Source organism: Eubalaena glacialis, chromosome 11 (assembly GCF_028564815.1).
Source record: "Eubalaena glacialis isolate mEubGla1 chromosome 11, mEubGla1.1.hap2.+ XY, whole genome shotgun sequence".
Classification (NCBI taxonomy): domain Eukaryota; kingdom Metazoa; phylum Chordata; class Mammalia; order Artiodactyla; family Balaenidae; genus Eubalaena; species Eubalaena glacialis.
In genome coordinates this window covers 8,189,188-8,217,187 of record NC_083726.1, presented here as the reverse complement: position 1 = coordinate 8,217,187, position 28,000 = coordinate 8,189,188, and the positions used below count along the sequence as shown (strand labels likewise).

The window sequence follows — 28,000 nt, the reverse complement described above, 5'->3', positions numbered from 1 at the left end:
GAGCTAAGTAATCCAATTTTACTGCAGCAGTATAAAAATCATCCTTTCACCACAGTGTAAGATTTAAATACATCTGCACAAGGGTACACATTCTATAAAATGTAGTAAGATTACTGCTGCCCTGCCAAGTACTTCCAGTCCCTACCCAGGTCCTACTGCAATACTGGTGGTCCCAACAGTTTCATGGAAGCAAATCATTAAAAATAATAATAAAGCAATTAAAAAGACAAATCAAAATGCCTCAGTGACCATATATCCAACTCAAACTTTATCTATTTAAATGTTACATTTGTCTCCCACTAATAAATCTTTATTTCACTCAAACTTGAACAATAAATCTTCCATACTGAAGTATCTTCCTTGCCTAGCTAATTCAAAGGAAAAAAACAAAATGATTAGTAAAGAAAAATGTAGGGATTAACACACCCTTTTAATTTGTTTTAAATATTTTTAAGATTTAAAAATTGTTTAAAGTTTTAAATTTCTAGTAAGAAAACATTATCTGAATGAATACCCTAATGGCAAACCACTGTAAAATGTTTCAGCTGCATTTGGAGCAGAGGGGTAGGGATTATCTTCAAAGCACCCCAGCTTTCTTCATGAGAAGATCAGAGGTACACTGGTTTGTATTATTGCGACATCCATTAGGTGATGTAAGTTGCTTTTTCTTCAGCAGGGGCTTTGTCAGAAGGGCATTATGCTTGACCTCCAAATTTGGCTGACAATTTACTGATGAGATTCATAACCTTTGGGTTGCTCTGATATTTTGACATATTTGCCGGGTTCTGAGCCACATCCTGGAAGGCCACCATAACTTCTGGATCCTGCAAAGAAAGGTGTATGTGTGTATATATATATATACATATATATATATATGTATGTTTAGTATTAAAAAAATGTTCTATGGGTCATCAATTTTGTTATCCTAAATCCTATCTCTTTATTCAGACCTTTAAATTTTGTCATGGCTAAGTCAACTCAGGTTTGGACAAGCCCCTGAAGTGTAAATATTATTAATGTGTACTTCCAAGTCCAACTCAATGATGTCACTTCAGACAATGAAAAAAAAGATATACAATTTTGATACAAAGAAAAGGACAACGGGATGTAATTATCAACTATTACAGAGTATTTCCCTATAAACCACTTTTAAAAACTTAAGCTACTCATTCTGAAAAAAAGAATATGAATGTCACAACTGCATAATAAGCTATTTGGTAATTCAGCTCAATAAAATATGGCAAACAGAGTAACCTTAACCTGTCTCCACACAGAACTATGAAAGAAATGCCTCAGTGATATAAAGTCCAACTTTGTTCTTCCAAGTCTTACCTGCATGGCTGCAAGAACCTCTGGATCACTAAGAATTTCATTGAGCCCAGGCATTCCTGCCATTCCAGGCATGCCCCCTCCCATTCCAGGCATTCCTCCAGGAAAATTACCAGGCATTCCGCCAGGAAAGCCACCTACAAGAATAAATGAAAGATCTGTACAGACACCAAGCATATTCCCAAGCAGTCTGAGAGTACACTATTTCCTCCTGATTAAAATAACACATGTGCATGCACAAAGAACAAGGGTGCTACTAAACACAAAGTAGTCTGAACATTCTAACTGGATGTAACAAGGCACAATTTTTAACATTAATTATTTAAAAATAAGGCTGTAAATATTTTTTTCCTAGTAACAAGACTTTAAAAAGAAAACTAGTCTTACCTCAGAGAGAAAACTAACAGTCCCTTGGAATTATAAAATTAAAAAGTCTCGTAAGTCACCTCATATCTTATCTTCTCATTCTTTAATATTATTTGTCTGTTTCAATTTCAAGTTAATTCATAAGAGTTTAGTTTTTTTTTTTCCCCCAGAAACTATATTCCCCTAAGCTAACTGCTTCCTTCAAGAACTACCTGAAATGCTTGTTATAAAAAGCTGTGGATTTTTGGGAGTCCCCTGGTGGTCTAGTGGTTAGGATTCGGTGCTTTTCACTGCCGCGAGCCAGGTTCAATCCCTGGTCGGGGAACTGAGATCCTGCAAGCTGCAGGACTCAGCCAAAATTTTTAAAAAAGCTGTGGATTTTAATCTCCACCCTGACTGCCTCAAAATTTCTGAAAGTAAAACTGAAAATCTGCATTTTTAACAAGCAGTCCTGGTGTTTCTTTTTTACACTGAAAACAATGTTCTAGTAAACAAGATTTAATTCTCCCAGTAAATTTTTAGATTACAAACCCAAACTTTTCTACTCAGTTTTTCACTATCATAAACCTTTATGTCCATTGGAGATACTCTAAAATCACAATTAACACCAATATAGGGACATCCTAAAAAGAAATACAGGTAATATTAATCTACAGATCAAGGGTCATTATAAATAAAGCTATCATAAAGAAGAAACACCTATAACACAGTGATTTCCATCTGTCTCAACAATACAAACGTGCCCATAAATAACTAACAATCACAGATAAGGAGATCTAATTGGGGGCCTGAAAACAACTTCTAGCTTCTTATGCTACTGCTGACTTTTTAAAACTACTTTCTACAAAAACTGACCCAAGGCAACAATAGTTAGCCAGTCTGCTTGTCAAATCCATATAATTTAACCCACATAACAAAAAATTATCTCTAGTACTAGTCCACATTAGTGGTCATTTTCTAAAACAAAGGTACCTGACATAAGATATTATCTTATAAACAGAAAGTAAGCTATGAGCTAAAATTTATTTTCTTGCTTTTTCTCCAAGTCATCCCCAATGTATGCTCCTTCCTTTTTTTTTTTTAGTTGCTTGCACATGACCTTTCAGATGAGAGGCTACCTTTTCTAGCCTCTGACCATGTGGTAACTTCTAAGCAAGGGAAGCATAAGTGGTGTGCAGCTGCCTCTATAAACCTTTACAAGGAAGCTAGTTGCAGCTGCTGATCCCCCATTACGATTACAAACTTAAAAAAAAAAAAACTCTCTTCTTTTTACGTAAATTTCACACTGCCTCATTCAGGAAGCATTCTCTGAGTGCCTTTTTAACAGCTCTTCTACCTGTATCGCATAGGCCTCTGCTATCATTCAAGGCTTTGCCTCACTAGTAATTTCTGATCACTTGACATTTGCAAGAAAGGGAAGAATGTGTTGATATATTAATTTTACACTGGATGCAGAACTTTTTGTGCTTAATGATTCCATGCTTTTACCTAGTATCCTCATGAATATCAATGTATAATAGAACAAAATTCCATTATGGCCATTTAGGAACACTCTAATACTTACATCATAATAAATTCTTATAGTCTTTTAATAAAATACACTGCTCAGACCTCAGTAAATTTTATCTATTTTTAAAAAGTATACTGCTCAAAATATGAGGAAAATAATATACTGTATTTCCACTAACAAAATTTTTAACAAGAATGAAACTTTCTAGAGGCTGACATTCTAAAGACTCAGTGTTCCAGGGACTAATGGTACAAAATACAATATACATACCTGAGCCTCCAAATCAGAATATTACCCAATTATTTACAATATTAAGAGTTTTAATTTTTCTTTCAAAATACCTGGAAAAGAGCCATACTGAGCTCCTGATTGTCGTCTGGCTTCTTCCTCCTTTAATACAAAAAGGAAATAAATTATATAATAAGAAGGGGGAAGTCTGCTGTCCACGCCTACCTTATCCATGCAAAACCATGAAAAAACTGTAAAATAAGCTAGTTAGAGGACTTACAAGAATGACAAGTTTCAAATGGCGATGTTGGACTAAAGGAGACACCGCATCTCCCAAAAAAACAATTTTCAATTGGATTCTCAATGAGTAAGTATTACTTTTGGTAATGATTTCAAGTAATATTTTTGATTTGTAACTAAAACTAAAAAATAACTAGAGTCAATTTTAAATAGCTATGAATCCACTATTAAAACGGAAGTAATCATAAAACCTAAAATATCAGGGCTTGCATCCTAAAGAAAGCAAATAATACTGCCAAGTTTTAAATTAATTACTTAATCAGGAAAAAGTCGATTTTAGGAGAACACAAACAAGGATATAAATTGGTGCTATACAAACTCACTTAAGAATTTGAAGACTAAGCAATGAAGGGAAGGAAAACGTCCTTTAAGTAGTATCACTATCCTACAGAACTGCAGCCAGCTCTTTTTATTTAGGAAGAGCCAGGAATTAGAATGATATCCAAAAAAGTCTGATCTACTATATTTCGCTTTAATGGTTTAAGTATAGAAACCTTACCCTCTGGGCTCTCTCATGTTCTTCCCGAGCCTTCTTGACCCTTTCTATTCTTTCTTTGATCTCTCGCTCTTCACGTTTTCGCTCATACTTTCTCCGATGTTCAGCAATTTTCTGGGCCTAGGGAAGAAACAGCCACAGAAAAACTTCTCTGAAAGTTGAATAAGGTCAGCACAAATCAATGGTTTTGTTACAGAATTACTTTTCTTTGTGGAGAGATTTAATTCAACACATAGTTGTGAAAAATGGGTTAGATTTACCCTACAGAAAAAGACCTAACTCAGGCTTTAACAAGTCCACTGTGAAACAAAGAAAAGAGGCTGGGATTTGAAGTTAGAGAAAAATGTTAATTTCAAACAATTACCTAGTGCAAGGATGACAAATAGATGTCAAATTGCATGACAATTTTTGCCTGATACCTGCCATGGGAAGGCAGAGATTGGGAACACACATACCAGTTACTTCCCACAGTCTAACTATACTGAAGTTTTCCTCATCAATAAAATGAGGGGGCAGGGAGAAGTATGTTAGTCTTAACTATAAGAATCAAGAGAAAATATGTACCAGGCACTAGTATATAGTCCATGCCAAATATTTGGAATCTAGTATTTATTCACAGAATAATATAAATGTAAGAGATTCATATTCAACCATTATTTCAGCTTATGATTATTTTTTAAGAACCTTGTGTTCTAGAATATCTCATCCGATAACCTCGCTGAGTTAGCCTTGTTACAAAAAGAAAGAAAATCAAATCATCTGACAGATTACATTCAATAAAACTTCCACCATCTTAAAGCCTCTGATAGTAAATTCTTGAACTTCCCACAAAGCTGAAGGATTTACCATGTAAACGCACTAAGTTGTTTTAACTAACAATTTTAGATAGAAATAAGGACAAACCAGACTCAATCTTGGGATGCATTTTATAAATTTTCTATTTGTTCTTTTGCTGTAAACTTGATGCCCCTTTTCCATTTCTAACCTTCTGGTTATAATTTTGCAGACTTGCAAACAAAATAACATAGCTTGCTGTAATACTGCATGAGAAATTAAAGCATGAAAACCCAATGAGATTTCCTGAGTTCAACACAAATTTAACGATTACAGGTTATAACTTCCAAAGATTGTTTCTTTGCATCTGTTTTGCAGTTAATTTACTGCTAGGGTGTTAAGTACTAGAGCCATTAGTAATGACTTTTCCCTTCTCTACTTTACCATACCCTTGGTTGAACTTCTTTCAGCATTGCACTAGCATCTTCATCATAATCCAGCTTACAGGCAAGGGCAAGATCATGGGCAGCTTCTTCCCAATGGCCCAAAAGTCTGAAACAGATTTTAAGTAATTTTTGGAGCCTTTTACACATATTCACTTATGTAGCATGGTGTCTTACTTCCTTATTATAAAAAAGGACTGTTACAGAAGAGGTTTAGATATTCAACTACAAATTTTCATGAACCAATTCAATTAGTATGTTCCACTCTAGAAAAATTTAGGAGTTTAAATTTCCTCTATGGTAACTGTGAAGCTGTTCCACTAAAAAATGTTTAAAAGCTTTTAAAAAATTGTTTTAATTCACAGTATTATGATATTTTAAAAAATTATGTAGAGCCGCAACTTTCAACTCATTAAAAACAGGGTTAACATGAGGCGTATTCAGCATGCTACCTTCTATATGGGATAGAAAACAACACGTGTGCACATTTTATTTAAAAAGGAGAGATGGGATGGATCAGAAACTAAAGGTTGGTGGAGATAGGTAAATATGGAGTAGAGGAGATAGCAATGGAAATGAGACTTCTCTGGGTATACATATTAACTCAGTTTTGACTCTTTTAAACATGCAAATGTTTTACATACTCAAATAAGAAAATTAAATCAGAAAGGACAGAAATAAAGCAAGCCCAAACCCTGAATACAAACAGAAATAAAAAGAGGCTATTTATCACATTGACAACATAAACCATACAGGAAATATTAATTCAAGTAATTTTTAAACCAGTATGCTGACTGTATATCTTAAGTGAGACATATTCTAGGGATAAGAAAGAACTGCAAAATAAACTTTACTTAAAGGGTATATTATTTTTAAGGCATGATTCTAGGAGAATACTGTCTAAAATACAAAATGGAAAACATTTAATGTTGAATTTTAATTGAGAATATCAGTGTAAACTCAAAATTTCTCTATTTCTTTCCCTAAAATCATTATTTTTAAATGTTTTTTCTGACTGCTAATTGAAATGACAATGACGATATCCTGGAAACAATAAACATACCTAGTGGCCAAACTTCAGTTTCCACAAAATAATCCCCACTAAAACAAACCAAGACTTTCTGGAGAAATGGTCTATTCCAAGTTGTTTTTTTAAATGGTTTTCTTTGATATTATATATATATATTTTTTAATTTATTTTTTATTTATTTACTTTTTTGGCTGCCTCGGGTCTTAGTTGTGGCACGTGGGATCTTAGTTCCCTGACCAGGGATCGAACCTGCATCCCCTGCATTGGAATGCAGATTCTTTACCACTGGACCACCAGGGAAGTCCCTGGTCTATTCCAAGCTAAAGTACAAGATAAGTTCTTATACCAGAAGGCCAAGAAATGCTCAAAGACTAATGGGGTCGATCTCAAGACAATCAACAGCAATGCATGACCTTTCATATACCCAGAGAGCATTAATACAAATTTTCCAATCTTTTACCTGTATCTTTGACATCTGTCTTCATAATCACTAGAGCTACTTTTTAAGTCACCTAATACAGTTGGTCCCAAGCATATTCATCTTCATCTCCATCCACACTTGAAGCACAGTACCTTTTCAATCCATGTAAGATGTAATAGCACAGGACATTTCATCCCAAACCACAAAGACTCATCTGTATATTAAGTTTTGCTTCCAGGTTTGATTACTGATCTGGGTTAAATTCACCTCTTTATTTTCCCCCTTATCTGACTGTTCATGTGACCTATCAGTGACCGAAGTAGTCTGAAGCTAGTATATTCCTTCTTCCATAATATATTGGTTGTTTAATGTTAAGTTACAAAGTCTGAAAATAACAGAAAGTTTGTAAGACACTGATATAAAGCCACTCTCTTTACTTGGAGATAACTGAGAAAAATCCTTACCTTACATTTGGCTATATGTGGCCAAAAACTGTTAACACTGGTATTCACTGAATGGAAGCAGCGAAAAGAATTTTTATTTTCTTACTTGTTCCTTATGACATTCTCTCAATTCTACATATTGAGCATGTATTACATTAAAATTAAATCCTTAGGCAATTTTTTAAAGATTTTTTTTGATGTCGACCATTTTTAAAGTCTTCATTGAGTTTGTTACAATACTGCTTCTGTTTTATGTTTTGGTTTTTTGGCTGTGAGGCATGTGGGATCTTAGCTCCCCAACCAGGGATCGAACCCACACCCCCTGCATTAGAAGGCGAAGTGTCTTAACCACCGGGCAGCCAGGGAAATCCCGCAATTTTTTTTTAAAAATAAGGTATATTGAAACATCAGATTTAAACTTAAAGAGCTCTGAAAATAACTAAGCCTCATTATTTACCTGTGTGCTTTCCCTCGCCACTTGTATGGCTGAGCAGAATCAGGATTTATTTCAATAGCTCTGTCACAGTCTCGGATGGCAGCATTTGGCTTCTGTAATTTGATGAAGACACTAAAAAATAAGTATGATATTAAAAAGTATTCATTTCAAACAGTAACTTTTTGGGGATTGCCACAGAAGCAATTCTATTTAAACAAATAAGCAGAAATTAGTTTTTATTTAGAGTTCTCACCTCGCTCTCTTGGCATACAGAATGGCCAAACGAGGATTTAGCTTGATGGCATCTGTGAACAAGTCAATGGCTTTCTGTAGTTCACCTAAAGTGAAACAAAAGTTTATTGAGAAATAGTGGATAAAAAAAAATTAATAAAAACTGTTGGTCTCTTAAATTAGCCTTTCACATTTCCCTTTTAGCCCAGTAAGACTAGTTTCTAAATTAACATACAAAACTGGCTCTTCAAAGCAAAATCTTTAACCATACCTATACTGTAAATCACTCAAGACACACAATTTTGGGGAACATAACCCCCCTAAAAAATATTAGAATACCACATTCTTGGTAGGACTCATTGGCTTTTAAATTTAGATAAAATCAAAGGATAAGTCAATTTTATTCTATTAATTACATTTTCTTTTATCCATTAAGTTAAAAGGATAGGGCTTCCCTGGTGGCGCAGTGGTTAAGAACCTGCCTGCCAATGCAGGGGACACGGGTTCGAGCCCTGGTCCAGGAATATCCCATATGCCGCGGAGCAACTAAGCCCATGCGCCACAGCTATTGAGCCTGCACTCTAGAGCCCACGAGCCACAACTACTGAGCCTGCGTGCCACAACTACTGAAGCCCACGCGCCTAGAGCCCATGCTCTGCAACAAAAGACGCCACCGCAATGAGAAGCCCGCGCACCGCAACAAAGAGTAGCCCCTGCTCGCTGCAACTAGAGAAAGCCCGCGCACAGCCATGAAGACCCAACGCAGCCAAAAATAAATAAATAAAATAAATAAATTTATTTTAAAAAAAGGATAAAATTAAACTTATAAAGGAAAAAGTACCCATACTAAATTCATAGGGCTGATAAAAAATTCAAGAAAACTATACATATCAGAGACCAATAAAGTACAGCTCACAAGCCAAAAAAAAAAGAAAGAAAATTAGAACTGATGAGAGACCATACCCATATTTTAAATTCACTTATTGTAGCCCATTCTCATAGTTAGCTTCTTTTATTAATCCCTTCAATAAAGTCATTTAACAAATAAACATAATAAAGAATTACAAGAGTTCTTCGCACAAAGTCTAATTCTCGGAGACAGGAAACATGGGGAGACACAAGGCAAGCAGAATTTTATAGTAAAGGCCACAATTCACTATGAAAAATATTTACCCAGTTAACAGAACTCATGAAATGCAGAAAAATGTTCTGTCTTGTCAGTCTTATTAGTTACTACTACAGATGTCTATTAGAAGTTATTACACTAGGATGTCTAACAAGCAACTCACATCTACCATGTTCAAAACTGGAACTCTTACTTCCTACCCCATCTCCAAATCTATTCCCCAACCCTACATTCCCAACTAAACAATTTTATGTATATATAGTAGGATAACACATGTAAATATATTAGAGACAAAGACTTTGACTCTGAACTAAATGGCTCCTCCGTTCAGTCTAGTTTAGAGGTCAGCAAACATTTTCTAGGAACGGCCATTTAATAATTATTTTAGGCTTTGCAGACTCTAACAATTTTAACTATTCATCTCTGCTGTTTTAGTGGGAAAGCAGCCACCAACAAAACATAAATGGGTGTGGCTATGTCCCATTAATTTTTTATAAAAAGAGGAGGCTGCAGTTTGGAAACTCCTCATCTACCTCAAGCCCAAAACCTTGGGAGTCATTCTTGATTCCCCAATCTGAAACCAAAATCCCTGTAACTCTACTTTTAAAATATATCAAGAATCTAACTACTCCTCACCTTATCAGCCTAGTCCCAAGGTTTCCACACAGCACAAAGAGACACAGGACAGTTTATCTAGCACCACATGAACTACTGGCTTGATATAGTTCACAATTTCAGCACTGGATCACTATATTCCTTTTGATAGTACCTTTGAAAAAAACTGTTTTTAAGAAGTTTCAGGCTTCCCTGGTGGCCCAGTGGTTAAGAATCCGCCTGCCAATGCAGGGGGTACGGGTTCGAGCAATGGTCCGGGAAGAGCCCACATGCCGCGGAGCAACTAAGCCCGTGCGCCACAACTACTGAGCCTGCGCTCTAGAGCCCGCAAGCCACAACCGCTGAAGCCCGTGCACCTAGAGCCCATGCTCTGCAACAAGAAAAGCCAACGCCATGAGAAGCCGGCGCACTGCAACGAAGAGTAGCCCCTGCTCACCGCAACTAGAGAAAGCCCACGCACAGCAACGAAGACCCAACACAGCCAAAAAGTAATTAATTAATTATTTTTTAAAAAGAAGTTGTTTCTATGATAAAAAAGCAAGAACTGTAGAAAAAGAGATGTGGAGCAGTGAGGGTGGCCATGTCCAATCTGATTCCAAGATCTGAGAAGCTGTTTAATGCCCAACATATATCCACAGCTTACTGGAAAATAAACATGGTTATTAAAGAATGAAATTAAATATATTTTCTTTCCATTTGTCTCTATTATTTTTTTCAAACAATCACTAACTTGTTAGGACATAGATACTTATTAAATTGTTTGAACCTAACTACATTATAAACTAAACTCTTACGTATATCTTTTGGCCTAGAAGTGCTGTGAAAAAAGTGAAAATGGTGAGGACACTATAAACAGAGCAAGTTTGGGAAACTCTGCCCCAATGCAAGCTATCATCATTAGCTACCTGGACTACAAAAATTTCTTCCCTCCCTCTGTGGAGTCATGAAAATGCACCCTAGATTTGTTGCAGTGAGCACAACTGATGGAGAACGCCGTCCTCTAGGCTCAAGGCTATACTCCATAAGCTGCTCCCAGCTACTGACTGAATACAGGAAGAATACCCAAGTAGGCCCATTCTTGTGAGACGTGCAACTCCTCTAATGGGCAACCTTGGCTTGCCTAGACTTTTAGAAACACACACACAGTTGAAGACTTTCCCTACACAACCTTCCATCTCTCCTACAGAGGGGTAAGACCTACATGATAGCCTCACTGTCTTCCCAGACTCCTCCAGTTCTCCCTGCTCCCCCACCTTCCCTCACAGGTATTTTCCTAATATACCTCTGCCACACCAACTCATGTCTTGGCTTCTACTTCTCCAATGAACTAACATACCCTTAATTTGCCCCTAAAATCTGAGCTACATAGAGTAGCAAGAATAATCCTTTTCAAAAGTAAATTCTTCTCACTATGAAACTCTCCTAGTCAAAAAACCCTCAATGGCTTTGCATAATCAAGGATAAAATCCTAAATCCTTAGCATGATCTACCAAGTTCTTTAGTGAGCTGTCAATCATCTGTCCCCCTCACCACCTTCCCACCACCCATCTCCCACCCCCAGGCACTTCTCTGACCTCAACTCTATCACTCTTATCCCTTCGCTCAGCACACTCCAGATAGTCTGGACTTTCTGCTATTCCTTGAACACGTAACTGCCCCCAACGCTCTCCCAGTTAACCTCTGTATTTGTTCTCCCTTACGTCCCCAAAAGCGCTTCTTTACACGGCTTGCTCCCTGCACTTCATCAGGTGCTTTCCTGACCACCTTATATAAAATATAGCTTCCATCACTGACTATCCCTTTACTCAGCTCTATTTTTCTTCATAGCACTAATTACCACCTAACTTTATATTATAAATTTGTTTATTTTTGTTCTCCCAAAATATAAAGTCCACGAAGTAAAGAACTTGGTGTGCTTTGTTTCCCGCTGTATATCCAGCATCTGGAACATGGTAAGCCTTCAATAAATACTTGTTGAATAAATATATTAAACTGAAAAAGCATAATAGAAATACCTCTAATAATGTGACAGCTGGAAACACTAAGGACTTAATAAGAATAGTACCAGTACCTTAATATTAGTACCAGGTACTATTCTAGGCATATTATACACATTTACTCATTTATTCCTTATGACTCTATTAGGTAGGTATTATTATCCATATTTTACAAGGGAGGGAACAAAAACAGAGGCAGAGAGAGTAACTTCTCTAAGTTTACGTAGCTAGTAAGCCCCAGAGCTGGGATTCAAACCCAGGAACTTGGGCTCCTTAAACCCAGGGTTTAACTATATTCCTGCCTCTCCGACCCCAGGTGAGGCCTGAACCTACAATCCCTAGCTTATAATACTAGTGTTTTATCCCTGTAAGATACACCATAAAATTGTACCTATTATAAAATTAGAATTAGGCTATATTTACACATAAACACAGCTTGGAAAAAAATAAGGAAATACATAAATGTGACTTATTAGGTGGTGGCTGTTTCATTTTCACTTTGTTAAATATTACTTAGACAATATATAAGTAAATTTAAAAAAATACAAGACAATATGCCAAAATAAGTGACAAAAATAATGAGTTGATAGTATGGCACAGTAAGATTCTGGGCAAGTCAAAACCCCTCTAAGCCCTCAGATTATTCACTGATCTGTAAAATGGGACTAGTATGAGATTTTAATGAAATAATGCACATTAAAATATAATAAAGCTGGCAGGAATGTAGAAGGCACAATTATATGCTAGGTAAATAGAAATCTTAGGTGGTAGGGAAATGAAGAAAAGATTAGTGTGGAAAAGGAATGGTCAGGAAAAGAAGTGGCTGGGATGAATTGATGGGTACAACTTAAAAGTTGAAATAGGTGAAGAAGAACTTTACAAAGAAGCACAAGTAAAGGAACATTCTAGGAAAGTGAGGTCTGGCTGGAATGGAAGGTTAATACTCAAAAGGAATAAGGCTGGGAAGGCAAAATATAGGATCTGACTCTAGCAGGTCCAATGCTATGATGAGCTTCAAAATGTATGCAAAAGTTAGTCACAGGTTACAAGCAAAGGAGTGTGTACCAATAAAAACAAGTTCTAAATAAGAATAATCTAGGGACAGTGAAGAGAAAGCAATGAAGTAGAGACATGTCAGGTAGACAAACTATTAAGGTAACTGTAATAGTATAAACATATAAGGACCTAAGCTAAGAAGGTGGTGGGATTACAAAGAAAAGGAACCTGAACAGCAATCAATACTGAACTCATTCTAAAATAGTCATCTTCTAAGTCTAAGGATGAAGTACAAATGCACAAGAGCATTATACAATAGCATCTATTCAATGATGGCATTGTGACACACTACACCACACAGCTATAAAGGCATTTGCACAGTACCCAAGTTAATAAATAATTTGTTTAAACATAATACTTAATACTACCAGCACTCTCCCACTCTGATAGGATTTTCTGAAGGGGTTCTAACATGCAGAGACTAGAACAAGAGTGTTATATCGATGGACAATATTTGTCAAGGGCGTTACTGTGTAAAAAGTTGAGGATCATTGATCTAATACCACTTTTGGGGAAAACCTTTCGGCTTTTATGATTATTATTTTTTCAGGTTTTCCCATCAGGCTTTTATTATAAAGAAGGTTCCAAAGCCTCTTGTCAGTGGAGAAACACTAGACTATAGTCAGTAAAGTACAGTCTTTGAGTTACAATCAGGATCTGTACACGCCCTGAGGCAAGATAATTGATACCTGAGTGATTTCAGCCTCTTTATTAATGGGAAAGGGGTGAGTGGAGGACAGGACGCTTTCTTCTCCAGTACCATATACTCAATAAATTTAAGTTCCCTTCCAGTTTCCCACCATTAACAGTTACTGCAGCAGAGAAGTAGAGAAGAGAATATTCAGACTACTATAGGAAATGTAGCAAAGAGAAAAAAAAAAAAAAATCACTCACCATCATTTAGGGCATCAATGGCAGCCACTTTTTTATCATTTGCCTGATCCATCATCTCCTCGGTTATCTACGGGGAAATTGAAGATCAACTAAGAAGTAGTAGAGAAGCAAAGGGAAGGAGGAAACAATTTGGACTTTCTTAGGGATGTGGTAGTCACAACCCCCATTTCCACTCATTCTTCTCTGGTCTCAAGGGAACAAAGAGGATAATTATAATAAATGATTAGTAAGAAATCTTATATAAGGATACATTTTAACCTTTCATACTAAATAATAAATTTCATTCCCTATACTCTGCCCTAGACGTGACTTTTGCTTCCCTCCATCCCGATTTGAGCAGGTTTTTCTGCCCTAGTTTTTACCAAATCCTTTCTAGTTATTCACAAGTACAGGCATAGCTCGTTTTATGGCACTTGGCAGACAGCACTGCACTTTTTACAAACTGAAGGTTTCTGGCAACGCTGTGAGTCTACTGGAGCCATTTTTCCAACAACATTTGCTCACTTTGTGTCATTGTGGCAATTCTTCCAGTATTTCAAATTTTTTCATTATTGTATTTGCTATGGTGATCTGTGATGTTACTACTATGACTTGCTGAAGGCTCAGATGGTTAGCATTTTTTAGCAATAAAGTATTTTTAAATTAAGGTATGTACATTGTTTTTTAGACATAATGCTATTGCACACTTAATAGACTACAGTATAGTGTAAACATAACTTCTACATGCACTGGGAAACCAAAAAATTTGTGTGCCTCACTTTACTGTGGTGGTCTGGAACCTAACTCACAATGAGATCTTGGAGGTATGCCTGTACTAAAACCCAGTCTCCCCACAAGTGGAAAAGCTAGTTCCTAAGAGGCTTGAATCTTAGAAGAGAAATGTCTCATTCTTTTGGTCCAATGAACATCTACTGAGCACCTATACTAGACAGAACAAACACCGTACAAGATGCTGACAGTACAATGATTATTAATAACGAAAACATATAGCAAACGTTCTACAAGTTAAGAAGCGATTTCTTTAACAAACAAAAATCCACTCTATCACCATCACTGTAAAATATTACTGAAGGTGCTGGCTAATCATTAAGAAAATGATTTGATACGTTTAAAAACTGGAAGGAAAATACCAGCTGTCTTTATACATACCTAGAAAATCTAATAGAATTGACAAGCTATTAGATCTACTATGACAATTCAGTAAAGTTCTCTTTACTGAAGAGAACAACAACAGAATACAAGAGCAACGTAAAAAACAAACCCAAGAGTTCTTCCACATCAGCAACAATTATAAAATATAATAGAACAAGATACCATTCTAAGAGCACACAAGACTTTCATGGGAGGGAGCGGGGGAAAACATAAAATTCTATTACAGGACACAGATATATACCATGCTCATGAAAAAAATTATCAACTGTATCAATCTACCCCCAAGTTACTCAATAAATTCAAAGCATTTCCAACAAAAATCCCTACAAGTTTTGGACAAACTAAAACTTTTTAAAAGAATAAAGGAAAACACACTTTGCCACATAGTAAGACATCCTACAGAGCCAGGATAATTTGCAAAAAGACGACTTCAGTTTATGGCAATATGATGCACATGATACTCTGAACAAGTCTAAAACACACCTTTTATCAATAAAAGCCATCTTTGGCCTAAGAATGTAGAAATCCTCAAAGAGCAAAATAAAGTGAAGGCTTGAAATCCAGCCAGGTGCCAAGTGCTCCATCTGCTTTCACCCTTGCGGAAGGTGTCAAACCGGGTGACCTTGCAATTCTGTTTTTGAAGATAGTACAGGACACATGAAACAAAGTCTAGATTCAGGTGAAACAAATGTATGTTGTCTAATCAGACATCCTCCAAAACAAATCTGGAACCCCAAATGCCTATACCTGCAGGCATAATGGTATACCAAAAATAAACCTGTGCCAAAGAGGGAAACCTATATAGAGAGAAGAAAAAGAAATCTCCCCTGAAAATTCATAACCACAAGCCAGCCTTTCCACTGGAACTCACATTACTTCTGTAGTTAAATAAGCAATGAAAAAACCATGTTGAGAATTTGAAGTGATTCTTGAGCTGGTCGCACCAACTCAGCGTCTTGATGGAAGCAAACATCTCTCTCTTTGGAGGAACACACCTTCTACTCAGGCCTCAAAACCTTTCCACAGGTAAAGTTTACAAGAACTCATGGTCAACACACACACGCGTGCGTGCGCACGCACACACACAAACTACAGTAAACAAAGTACCTCAATGACCAAGAGTCAGGAAAAATAACAGGAGAATAAGACCAGCAAAACAGTCCGATAAAGAATTTAATATGTTTAAGAAAATAAATGCAAGTTCTGAAAATGAGTAAGGATCAAGAGACTTATAAATAACCAAGTGGTCTTTAAAAAGAATCAAAGAGAAAGTATCAAAATGAAAAACAAGCATTCAAACTCAAACATCAATGGAACAGCTGATTTAGAAAGCATACATAATTCGTCACAGTGATAAAGAAATGGAACTTAATAGTGAAAAAGTCTGTATCTAACTACGGCTCCAGAATGAGAGTAGAGAGAATGGGAAAGAGGCCATTTTTGAAAGAGATACTAGCTGAAAATATTCCAGAGCTAAAAAAAGTTAACAACCCTAGGATTTACGATGCCCAGTAAACCCCAAGTAGGATAAATAAAAAGTATTATAAATCTAGACACACCAACATGAACAGCACCATCAATAAACAGAACATGATTAATTTTTTTTAAAACAAATATTGACAAAGTATTTATATTTGTTCTTAACAAAGATGCACAAGATCTTTATGGAGAAAAAGTTAAATTATTTAAAGACATTAAAAAAGACCTAAAAATAAAACAGATATCACATTCATGGATAATCTCAATAATGAGGAGATGTAGCTTCTCCATATGTTAATTTAGATTTAATGCAATTCTAACGGAGGGGGGATAACAATCTGATTCTAAAATTTATATGGATGAACAAAGGGCCAATAGCAACCAAAAATATTCCTAAAGGGTTGGGGGTCCTTGCCCTACAAGATAACAAGACTTAATATAAAGCTATATACAACAATGTGTCATTAGTGCATGGAAAAAAATTAGACAAGCAGAACAAGAAAACACCAAAACAGACCCACACATATACAGAAACCATGTATTCTGGCATTGCTGAGGAAAAGGATTTCTCAATTATGGTGCTGATGGTTAAAGGTGAAAGGCAAACATAAAATTTTCAGAAGGAAAAAAACAATATATTACAGCAATTATAACCTTAAGGTAATAAAGCATACTATATAAAAGAACTTTCATTTTAACTGCATTAGAAGATTTTGTATGGGGGGAGGGATAAATCAGGAACTTGGGATTAACATACACACTACTGTATATAAAATAGATATCCAGCAAGGACCTACTGTATAGCACAGGGAACACTACTCAATATTCTGTAATAACCTATGTGGGAAAAATTCTGAAAAAGAATGAATAGATGTGTATGTATAACTGAATTACTTTGCTCTACACCTGAAACTAACAACATTGTAAATCAACTACACTCCAATAAAATTAAAAAATTTTAAAAAAGACTTTGTATACTAAGACAATGTAAAGAAAGTGAAGAGAAACCACAAACTAGCAGAAAAAAATGTGGAGCACACAGACGACAAATTGTTGGCATCAATTGTTAGCAGAATATAAACAACTTAAAAATCAGCAAGAAAGAGATGAACCAGTAAAAAAAAAAAAAAAATGGGAAAAGTCAGAATAAGACTTCACAAACACCTGTGAATAACCAATAAACATGAGAATATGTCAACTTTATTAGAAATCAGGAAAATGCAAATTTAAAAGCCACAAGGACATATCATTTCACACAGTAAGGTTGGCAAAGATGAAATATGACAATATCAAGAACTGGTGAGAATATGGACCAATCTTTTAAGCTGCAATTAGTACATTACAGTGTTTCTCAAGCTTTGTTTCATTATCAACCCCTAAAGAGCCTTTTTAGGCAATTTTTTCTTACTTCTCACCCCCTCCATTTTAATACTGCAGATATAGTGCATATACGTGAATGTGCTATGACCTTTGGAGTACCACTAACCATCCTAACACCTAAGTTTTTTTCAAGCCCCCCTTCCAAGAACTGATTTTCACCACCTTGAGGGCAATATCTTTTGTTGGGACAAAACCATTTTAGAAAACTGGCGATAGATATCCCATTAACAGGCAATTCCACTTGTAGAAATAAATGTTAGATGAACTCTATAGTCTCAAGAGCAGTCCAACCAGATGCAAACTGAAATAGGTAAACAGAAAACAAGTATTCCAGAGATTGTTAGAGAGCATGATTAAAAATAAAGGGAATTTTCACAAATATTTTAAATAATAAAATGCTTTCCTAGATGCCTTAAGTCAGAGAAAGATTCAACTTGCGCTTTTCCTAGAAGAGATATGTCATAAAATTATTACAGTAGGTAGGCTTTCACATTCCTGGCAGCAAGCAGAAAATAAGCCATTGAACTTACCTCTACATTTTCATCTCCCATTTCTTGAGGGGCATCAGTGTCTGGTTCAATCACACCTTCATTGTCAATTTCTGTCGAAGTTAAGAAAATGAAAATAAGACCTGTGCTATCCAATATAGTAGCCACTAGCCAAATGAGGCTATTAAAAATTAATTAACCTTGGCTAGTGCAACTGATGAACTGAACATTTTACTCTAGATTAAATATTTTACTTTGTTAATTTTATTTAAACTGGTACACTGTAAAATATTTCCCTGTTAAACACAATCTTATTGTTTTGGTAAAACTATATTTCATCTTAACAGTCACATAATGTAAGGTATTTATTATCACATTGTAGTAGGTACTCTGGCAAGTGCATAGTTTGTATTTCTATTACATATTACACAGACATACTGATTTAGTCAGTGTCAACAAACTGATTCAGTTGAAATACTGTGTTCTACACACCAATATACTATAATGTTTTTTAAAAAAATATTTTATGCAGATAGCACAAGTTATAGCGGTACTCTGATGTAAATCATGATAAAATATTTAATTTTACCATTTTCTGCCTTTGAAAACATAGTATGGATAAATTTTAAACTAAAGGTATACTACTCGTACAGAATTGACCCCCAAAGATAGCACTAGAAAGAGCTATGCTGCAAACTTCATGATGGACAACTGTATAAACAAAACAAAGTAACTGTTATATATCAAAAAATTTTTTAAACAATAAACATTAGGAGACATTTTTAGCAAAGAGTAAATTTGATAAAAGCAGTTTCCTCTCAACAGTCAAAAAAGAATGAAATTAAAATTGGCTACCTGAAATCAGAATTAACATCCAACAAAAAATTTTTAATCAATTTTGAACAGGAACTGAGCTTGTAACTTTTTCTAATTATAAAACAGCTTGATTGCTGCACAAAATGCTTTTAGATGGAGTTAATTTTTTAAAAAATATTAGTCATGGTAATTGTTAGAAAATTGTAAGATTAAAAAATTTTTACAAAAAGTAAAAGATCTGATTAAGCCCCCAAACAAACCCTTTCTAACATACCAAAGATCAACGGACTCAAAATTTGAAAAATGAGTATTTTTTTTTTTAGCTTTTAGATAGGTTCTGTGAATTAAGAGACTGCCCAATTAATAATTGGGGTATATATTTATAGTCTCAAAGGACCTCTAAATTTATGAAGAAATTTGTCAGTTTGCAGTCTACAAAAACCAAACCAAACAAACAAATAAAACCCCAAGCCCATGGCATAGACATCAGTTCTTCTAAACTGAACCAGTTTTATTAACACAGATGCAGGTACTAAAGGAAAATAATTTTTTGGTACTTGATTCAGTTATTGGAAAACTTTTACATATGTCTAGAAAAACCTGGGTATCCGACCCAACTTATTCAAATACAAATTTCATGAAGTCTGAATACTGATCAAGTATTTCCATTAAAAATGTAACATCTGCATTGAGATATGCTATAAATACTCTGGATTTGAAGACCTAGTATGAAAAAAGGAAAACAGTTCATTAATAATTTCCCCATATTGATTACATGCTGAAATGTTAACATTTTACATATTGTCTAAAATATATTATTTGAATTAATTTCAACTGCTTTAAATTTTTAAAACGTGGTTACTAGAAAATTTTAAATTTCATATGTAGCTCATGTTATACTTCTATTAGATAGCACTGATTTAGTCAATTTAGTAAAAATCAACATAGGACCATATCATGAGATTATCAAATACAAACTAACTACCATCTCCTCACCTAGATCACTCTCCTCACTTGATGGTTCGTCTGTCTTTATGTTTTCCTCCGCCTTCTTACTATCTGTTTTTTCTTCCTAGCAAAAGGAAGGCAAACAATGCTATCAGCATTTAATAACACACCCAACATATATGCTATTAATTTATACCGATTTATGTATAAACTATTCAGATACACTGTATTTCAGTTGTTGATGCTCTTTCTTGTTTTGTTTTGGTAAATTAGCTTTTGTTTTCTATTTTTATTTCTCTTTTTAAATTAAAGGGACTTCCCTGGTGGCACAGCGGTTAAGAATCCGCCTGCCAATGCTGGGGACACAGGTTCGATCCCTGGTCCGGGAAGACCCCACATGCAGTGGAGCAACTAAGCCCATATGCCACAACTACTGAGCCTGCGCTCTAGAGCCCATGCGCTGCAACTACTGAGCCCATGTGCCACAACACTGAAGCCCGCGTGCTGTAGGGCCCATGTGCCGCAACTGAGTCCAAGCACCTAGAGCCCATGCTCCGCAACAAAGAGAAGCCACTGCAATGAGAAGCCCACGCACCGCAAAGAAGAGTAGCCTCCACTCGCCGCAATCAGAGAAAGCCTGCGCATAGCGATGTAGACCCAACAGAGCCAAAAAATAAATAAATAAAATTAAGTATAGGTCCAGTCCCTCATCCAAACCATTTAGAAAATGAGTTTTAGAATTTTAAAAATTTTGGATCTTAGGAAGCTAATAAAGTGGATATACCATATTATGTAACACCCTTAACAGGCACTGTAGTCCACAACTCTCCATAATCAAACACATTACTACTTTCGCAAAATAAAAATTTTTTAGCAGAGATGTAAGTTAATACAATTTTGTCTTCACACGTTTATCACATGGCAAAATATCTTACCTAGGGCTCAGAATCTACCAAACTCTGACAAATGACTCACCAAAAAAAAGAATTACTACTTCTGAAGCTTTTACTTAACTTCTCTCATTTCACTGTTCAAAGATATGCTAAATAATAAAACAGCAAATTTTCTTATCAATTTAAGACAGCTAGTCAGAAGACTCTGAGGAAAAAAACCTTTTAGACATGAAGGCAGAAAATAGGAGAAAAAGGAATTCCAAAGGGAGCATTCTTTTTTTTAAAAAATTAATTAATTATTTATTTTCGGCTGCATTGGGTCTTCTTCTTTGCTGTGCACGGGCTTTCTCTAGTTGCGGCGCGAGCGGGGGTTGCTCTTTGTCACGGTGCATGGGCTTCTCATTGCGGTGGTTTCTCTTGTTGCAGAGCTCGGGCTCTAGGTGCGTGGGCTTCAGTAGCTGTGGCACACAGGCTCAGTAGTTGCGGCTCGCGGGCTTAGTTGCTCCGCAGCATGTGGGATCTTCCCAGACCAGGGCTTGAACCCGTGTCCCCTGCATTTGCAGGCAGGTTGTCAACCACTGTACCACCAGGGAAGTCCCAAGGGAGCATTAAGAGTACATCTTCCCCCACCCCCATCTCTAAACTTTAGATACCAGCAACCTCCTCTTGTTTGTACACACCTTTTTGGCAAATATGCTAAAGCAACTCCATGAATCACACTCAGAAATATCCCTCAGGTGGTAGGGCAGAAAAAATTGAGAGTAACTAATTTGGGCTGTTTTTTCATTTACTTTCCAAATATTAATAAAGTACCTACAAAAACACTATGCTACGTGCTAAGAAACAAACAAACAAACAAAAATGATGAATGGGAATTCCCTGGAAGTCCAGTAGTTAGAACTCAGCACTTTCACTGCTGTGGGCCCAGGTTCAATCCCTGGTCAGGGAACTAACATCCCACAAGCAGCACTGAGTGGCTTAAAAAAAAAAAAAAAAAAAGATTAAGACTACAAATGCACACAGTCACAGAGCTTACCACTTACAGGTCATGCATATAACATACATCCAGCATTTATTCTCACTTACTTTATACAATATAGTGAACATTCAACCCCACATTCTCAGTGTTATATCAGATTACAGAGATTTGATGTCCAAATAGAAATTTTACAAAGATCTTACTTCCAAGTGATTTCTTGGGGAAATCAGGAATGGTAATTTGAGGGCAGAAGGTGACAAACATCCCTAAGAAACCTTATAGTACTTTATCACTAAACATACAAATGAAATTCATAGCTTACCTTGGTATTTTCTTCCAATTTAGTTTTATGAGTAGCAGGTGGTATTTTACCCCCCATGCTTGAGGAAAATGAAAAAAAAGATACTTGTTTAGAAAACTAAAATTGACTAAGCCAAGCAACATTTATTTATGCTGAGTAAAAGGTTACATATTTAAATAGTTACCTTTTCAAACCTTTAAGGGTAAACTCATTTGAATACTTCAGTATTGTAAGTTTTTTTCAGCTTAAAAATTTATTTACTTTTAGGATACTGGTTAATAAAAACCTAACCCTTTCCTTGTCTCAATAAGTCTAGTAAACTTAATTATATAGCTTCTCTGCCCATTCCCAGAGAAAAAGGAAAAGAGGCAGAGAAACATGCAATGACAAAATCATTTGTACAAGTTGTTAATTTAGAATTCAGTAGATATACTTGAATTCAAAACTTTGAATTTTTGAATCAAAAGTTTGACATTTAGTAAGAATAGCTCAGTTAAATTCAAATAGGCAGTTTATAAAATAACCATTATGAAGTCACAGTATAATGATTCAAAACACTTGTTTCCTCTGACTAGTACCTACAAGGATTCTTCTTGGTTATATTCATATGCCTCTCACACTGCAGATTTTCTCCTTATCACCTCTAAACTTCACCCATTAGAATTTCTTCTTGACCTTGCAAGCCCTTCTTTCCCAAATACTCCAGGCCAACGAAGTGAGTTATACATAAATAACTTAAAAATAAGGAAAAAATAAGACCATGAAGAATTAGTGTTATATGCTCCTTCTGGGGCAGGCTCTGAAGCATATGGGCTACATCCAACAGTCCAGTGATTAAAAAGTTCAGTGGATTAAGAGCACTCCACAATAGTGAGAGCTAGAGATCACAAAGACTTAACATGTGCCTTAAAAAAAAAGAAAGGGGCCATTAACTTTTATGTAAAACAGAGATATGTTAACTTGGAAAACAGAAAGGAACCTAGTCCAAAACACCTGTAAGCGTCGATTCTTTATAACTAGAGTTATCAGAGCCATGCTTACATTAATTTCAGTTGGGTGGGATTTCTGGACATAAGGTATGAGTATACTGGATTTAAATAGATACTGGTTTTCCAAAGTTCTTTTACCAACTTACACATCTATTACGTGTATGAGAATTCATCTGTTCCACACCTTGGCCAACACTTAGCTATTGTTCATCTTTTAAATTTTTAGCATTTTTAACAGGTGTGTAGTGGTATCTCATTGTAATTTGAGTCTCTTATCATACATTGGCCATTTTTTTAAATTAATTAATTAATTAATTTATTTATTTATTTATTTATGGCTGTGTTGGGTCTTCGTTTCTGTGCGAGGGCTTTCTCTAGTTGCAGCGAGCGGGGGCCACTCTTCATCGCGGTGCGCGGGCCTCTCACTATTGCAGCCTCTCTTGTTGTGGATCACAGGCTCCAGACGCGCAGGCTCAGTAGTTGTGGCTCACGGGCTCAGTTGCTCCACGGCATGTGGGATCTTCTCAGACCAGGGCTCGAACCCGTGTCCCCTGCATTGGCAGGCAGATTCTCAACCACTGCGCCACCAGGGAAGCCCCTGACTGGCCATTTTAAAAGCCTTTTTTGTAAAGTTCACCTCTTGTCCAGCCTTCTATTATGCTGTCTATCATGTTTGTAGGTGTTCTTTGTATATTCCGAATATGCACATTCTGTCAGTTTTACAAGTTGCAAATGTCTTCTCCCACCCTGTGGCTTGTCTATTCACTCAATGGTATCTTTTGATAAACCCAACATGAAGTAAAAATATAAATGCAAAGTAACAAATGTAATGAGAAACAAAATTTGCAATTTCTTGTATGTACTATTCAATTAAGAAAAATGTGCACCTTTCCCATTCTGTTTAACGTGACAGTAACAAAAAAAATCTTCAGTTACTCAGTACCTTTGATAAGGAAAAATGGCTCCCATGTGCCAATCATTAAATCATTAAACAATCCAAAACATCTAACTACGCAATTCAGCAAAGTGAAATGGTTTAATGATAAGAAACAAGCATACAAACAGGACAAAATTCTTTAAAATTCTATTCTACCGAAAAACTTTTCGAAAAAGCACAGTAATCAAATACCAGTTCTTTGCAGTTAAATTTTAATGAAGGCACCAGATTTCCTAAACTGTGTTTTTCCTAAGTTTCAAAATGCAGCATCCATAAATGTATTTAGAGTGACATCCAAACACAGTCCTAACAGTGTAATTTATGTTAAAACTTTGGGAGGTGATAGTCCTGCCAACTAATGTGTTAAACTAAATCTAATCCTAAGGAAATATCAGACAAACCCAAATTGAGGGAAATTCTACAAAATAACTGGCCCATAATATTCAAAATTGCCAAGGTCATGAAAATCAGTAAAAGACTGAAGAACTATTTCAGAATGAAGAGACATGACAACGAAGTGCAACATGTAATTCTGAAGATTAGATACTATTAATGTATCAGTATCAGTTTCCTGAGTTGATGGCCGTACTGCAGAGGACTGTCCTTGTTTGCAGAAAACACACCCTACATGGTGTTGGGGACACAGTGTTGGAAATAGTTCAGGAAAAAAGTTCCTTGTACTATACTTGCATTTTGTTTGCAAGCTAGAAACTGTTTCCAAAAAATTAAAAAATTTAAAACTTGGGAGGAAAACCCAAGAGGGTTTATTCATGAACTAGATTTAGAGTTTCTCACATTCCAAATTCTAGTTAACTATTGGAAGGTAACACCAATTTATAGGTACAGAAGTTTCATTTTATGCTTCCAAGATTTAAAACAAGATAGTTCTCTGCCAAAAATTGCAAACTGGACTTTGCCAATATAGGCATTTATGTGGGACCACACAAGACTTCAATCATAATTCTCTTAATTTGGTAACATTAAACCTACTCTGTGCTATATTTACTTACACACATGTACAAAAAACTGGGTGCTATATTTTAAATTCACTGAGGATACAAATGCATCCTGTTCACTTCATTTAAAATATCTGCTGAAAAGCCATGTGCCATGCATGCACTGTGCTGGAGACTAAAATACAAAGATACTCCCTTTGATCTTAAATTGCCATAAAATGAAAGGATAAAAGTAACTGCAAGATACGAAGTAGACCGAGTTGTGATATAGGAGAAAATAGCATCAGAAAATTCTTCTCTCCCTAGAAAAACAAAAATATTCCAAAACATATTTCTTGGAAAGAATGTAGTCTCCCTGATTCCCACTGACTATTGGGCCAAAATTGTTTTCTTCATATTTCTCTTGTTCAATTTACTAAACTTATATATTCTTAAAACCAAATAAAATTTTAAGCTATAAACAATAGTAGAAATTATGGCAAATAAGCAAATGGACTGTTCTTCAATGTCTAAGCCTGGATATCCATGACTAATTTAGTATGGAGTAGAGGAAAACCTGAGATGGTTTCTACTTGAGGAACCCTAAAAGTAGGATTAGGTTTAGGAATATTACTGGACCTATAAGTCTCCACATTCAGCCCTATCTCCTGTAACTTTGGACTGCTTTAAGAAGACTGATACCAAGACAGAAAAGAGAGGAACTGATACACTTCAAAGACTACAATACTTGACAGAATTTTCATACCATAAATCGGAATTCTCTACACACCCACAATCGCTCCAGCACAAGTTACAACACTGTTCCCGGATGCAGTTAACTTTTTCTTCACTGTGTCCTCTCTCTACCTCTCTAGGAGTGGAACATAACATTGTATCCACTCAATATAATGTTCACTCTTGGTGCCAGATATTTCTTCCTGCAGTATGGGTCCGCTTTACCTGGAATTTTAAGAACTTACTAATTGTAGGCTCTTTTCTCCAATGAGTAAATAAGAAGAGGACAAAAGCATATAAATATCTTAAGTAACACTTTTGGATCAAGTTACTCAACAGAGAAAACGACTAAAATCTAGACCTCAATTCCCAGTCCTAAAAATTTTTCTGTTAAAAAGCAGAATTTGCAAAACGGTATTAACTGTTAACTGTTATTAAGCTACTACAGTAACTAATTGTAAGCGTTCTCAGAATTTTACATAAATAACATGAGCAAAAATCTTACAGTAGCTAGAAAACTGGTGGGGGAAAAAAGGACTGAGAAACTTCTTAGAGGAAAAAAATTACTATCCCACCACAGACAAGGTTGATAGATTTGAACTTAAGTTTCTTCATTAGAACAAGCTCACTGGAAGAAATATTCTTTCAAATGTTGGCTAATCATTGGTTCATCTTCCCCTATAAAAATATTACTAAAATAAACAAATCAATGTTTAGGGTAGTACCTTTTAGGAGTCATATTGCTTTACACTATTTATCACCTTTTTACTCGCTATTTATCACCGTGAGATGCAATTTGTATGTCATCTCTTAAATTCCTCACCAGAAGTACTGACTCTAAAAAATCATCTCGGGGAAGAGTTCCCTTACTCCCTTAAGTTCCCCTCCAATACGCAGAATACTAATCTCTATTACATGCTAAACATCAAGACGAATTTCTGTACTTATCCATCTGTATCCCTAAATAGATTGTACTTAAACTGTTTCCTAGCTAGCATCTGGCACAATGCCTGTCCAATTAATTCCACGCTCGTAGCGCCGTACTCTGGAGTTAAAGATAACAAGAATAGATCGTGTTAACATGTGGGTCCTTGAAAAATCAGTTTTTTAAAAGTGTTTGGCGTGATGGCACTGCCACTATGCAGGTACAATAAACGATTCCCAAAATAATTGTACGCACTTAGAATCGCTGTAACTGTAAAAGTAATCAAACACAGCTACCACTTTTATTGTAACTTATTAAATAACTTCCACATTATCACACCACTTTTTAAAGGCACAGTGCGTAAAGGAGCTGCTTCGTGTCACTGCCACCTCAGCAGGACACCAGAGGTTTCAAGAAAAACAACTCCATGCGAAGTCTTGCCGCTTTCACCCCTCCCCCTCACGCCTACGGTGCCCTACTGCCCGCAACCATCTGCATCTCCGTATTTCGCCGAAGACACACCGCTGGCGACCTCAGAGTGCAGGGAACCCAGCTCTGCCTTTTCCTTCCCTGCCTCTGAACCATCTAAGCTTCCTGATCCTCCACTAGCCCCTCGAGGTCGCCGCCAGGGAGCGAGACTCGCCGCCGAGCTCCAGGTTCCTCCGCCCCGCGCCAGCTCGGGCCCAGCTCGGCCCAGCTCCCCCTCCCGCTGTCCCTGTTCCCTCCCCCATCGGCCCTCAGGCCCGGGTCTCACCTCTCCACCCACTCCCTCAGGAAGCGCATTTCCTCGGTGTGCAGAACGCTCGGGTCCTGCTTGCACATTTTCACGAAGGCTCGAAGCTCGCTCACTTTACGGGGGTCCATGGTCCGGAGGCGGCGGGAGGCAGCAGGAGGCGGCGGGCACGGCGGAGGCTGCGGCCCGATACCAAGCCCGGGCGCTAGCGCAGCGTGACCGCGTAAAGGGGGCGGCTGCTGCCAGGCAGAACAGACTAGAACCTCCCCGGCCACTGGCTCCGCCCACCCAACGGTCTCGTGACCCCGGGTCCTTCGCCCGTTCATTCCTACTCCTCTACCGCTGCGCTGCGCACTGGCTAGAATCTTCTGGAAGTGTGGCTGTTCGTGCTGGTGCCTGCCTCTCCATGCACCCATTCTTATCTTCACTCAGAACTAGTGCTCTAGATGGATCAATCTCCTATCCGGTGCTTTCAAGGAGGCGGGAGCTGTCAGCCCCTGCGGGGAGTCATTTAGAATAGAATATTCTGTGATTGTGGCCGTTAAATGGAACACGACGTCATGACGCCAAAATGGCCCTCCGGCCGGAGCGGCGGTCACAGCTCCGGGCGTGACG

General features: G+C 36.7%; 1 protein-coding gene across 1 annotated transcript; it reads right to left on the bottom strand.

The window, feature by feature from the left end:
- Positions 1 to 4: 4 nt before the first annotated feature.
- Positions 5 to 27,697, bottom strand: ST13 (ST13 Hsp70 interacting protein). Its single transcript, XM_061204728.1, has 12 exons — positions 27,407 to 27,697; positions 22,153 to 22,210; positions 20,007 to 20,082; positions 18,237 to 18,307; positions 13,696 to 13,762; positions 8,030 to 8,114; positions 7,798 to 7,908; positions 5,453 to 5,555; positions 4,233 to 4,349; positions 3,547 to 3,595; positions 1,333 to 1,466; positions 5 to 824 (listed from the first exon to the last, which is right to left on the bottom strand). Exons 1-12 carry the CDS (start codon positions 27,514 to 27,516, stop codon positions 696 to 698), a joined length of 1,110 nt encoding a protein of 369 aa, XP_061060711.1. The 5' UTR covers positions 27,517 to 27,697; the 3' UTR covers positions 5 to 695.
- Positions 27,698 to 28,000: the final 303 nt, after the last annotated feature.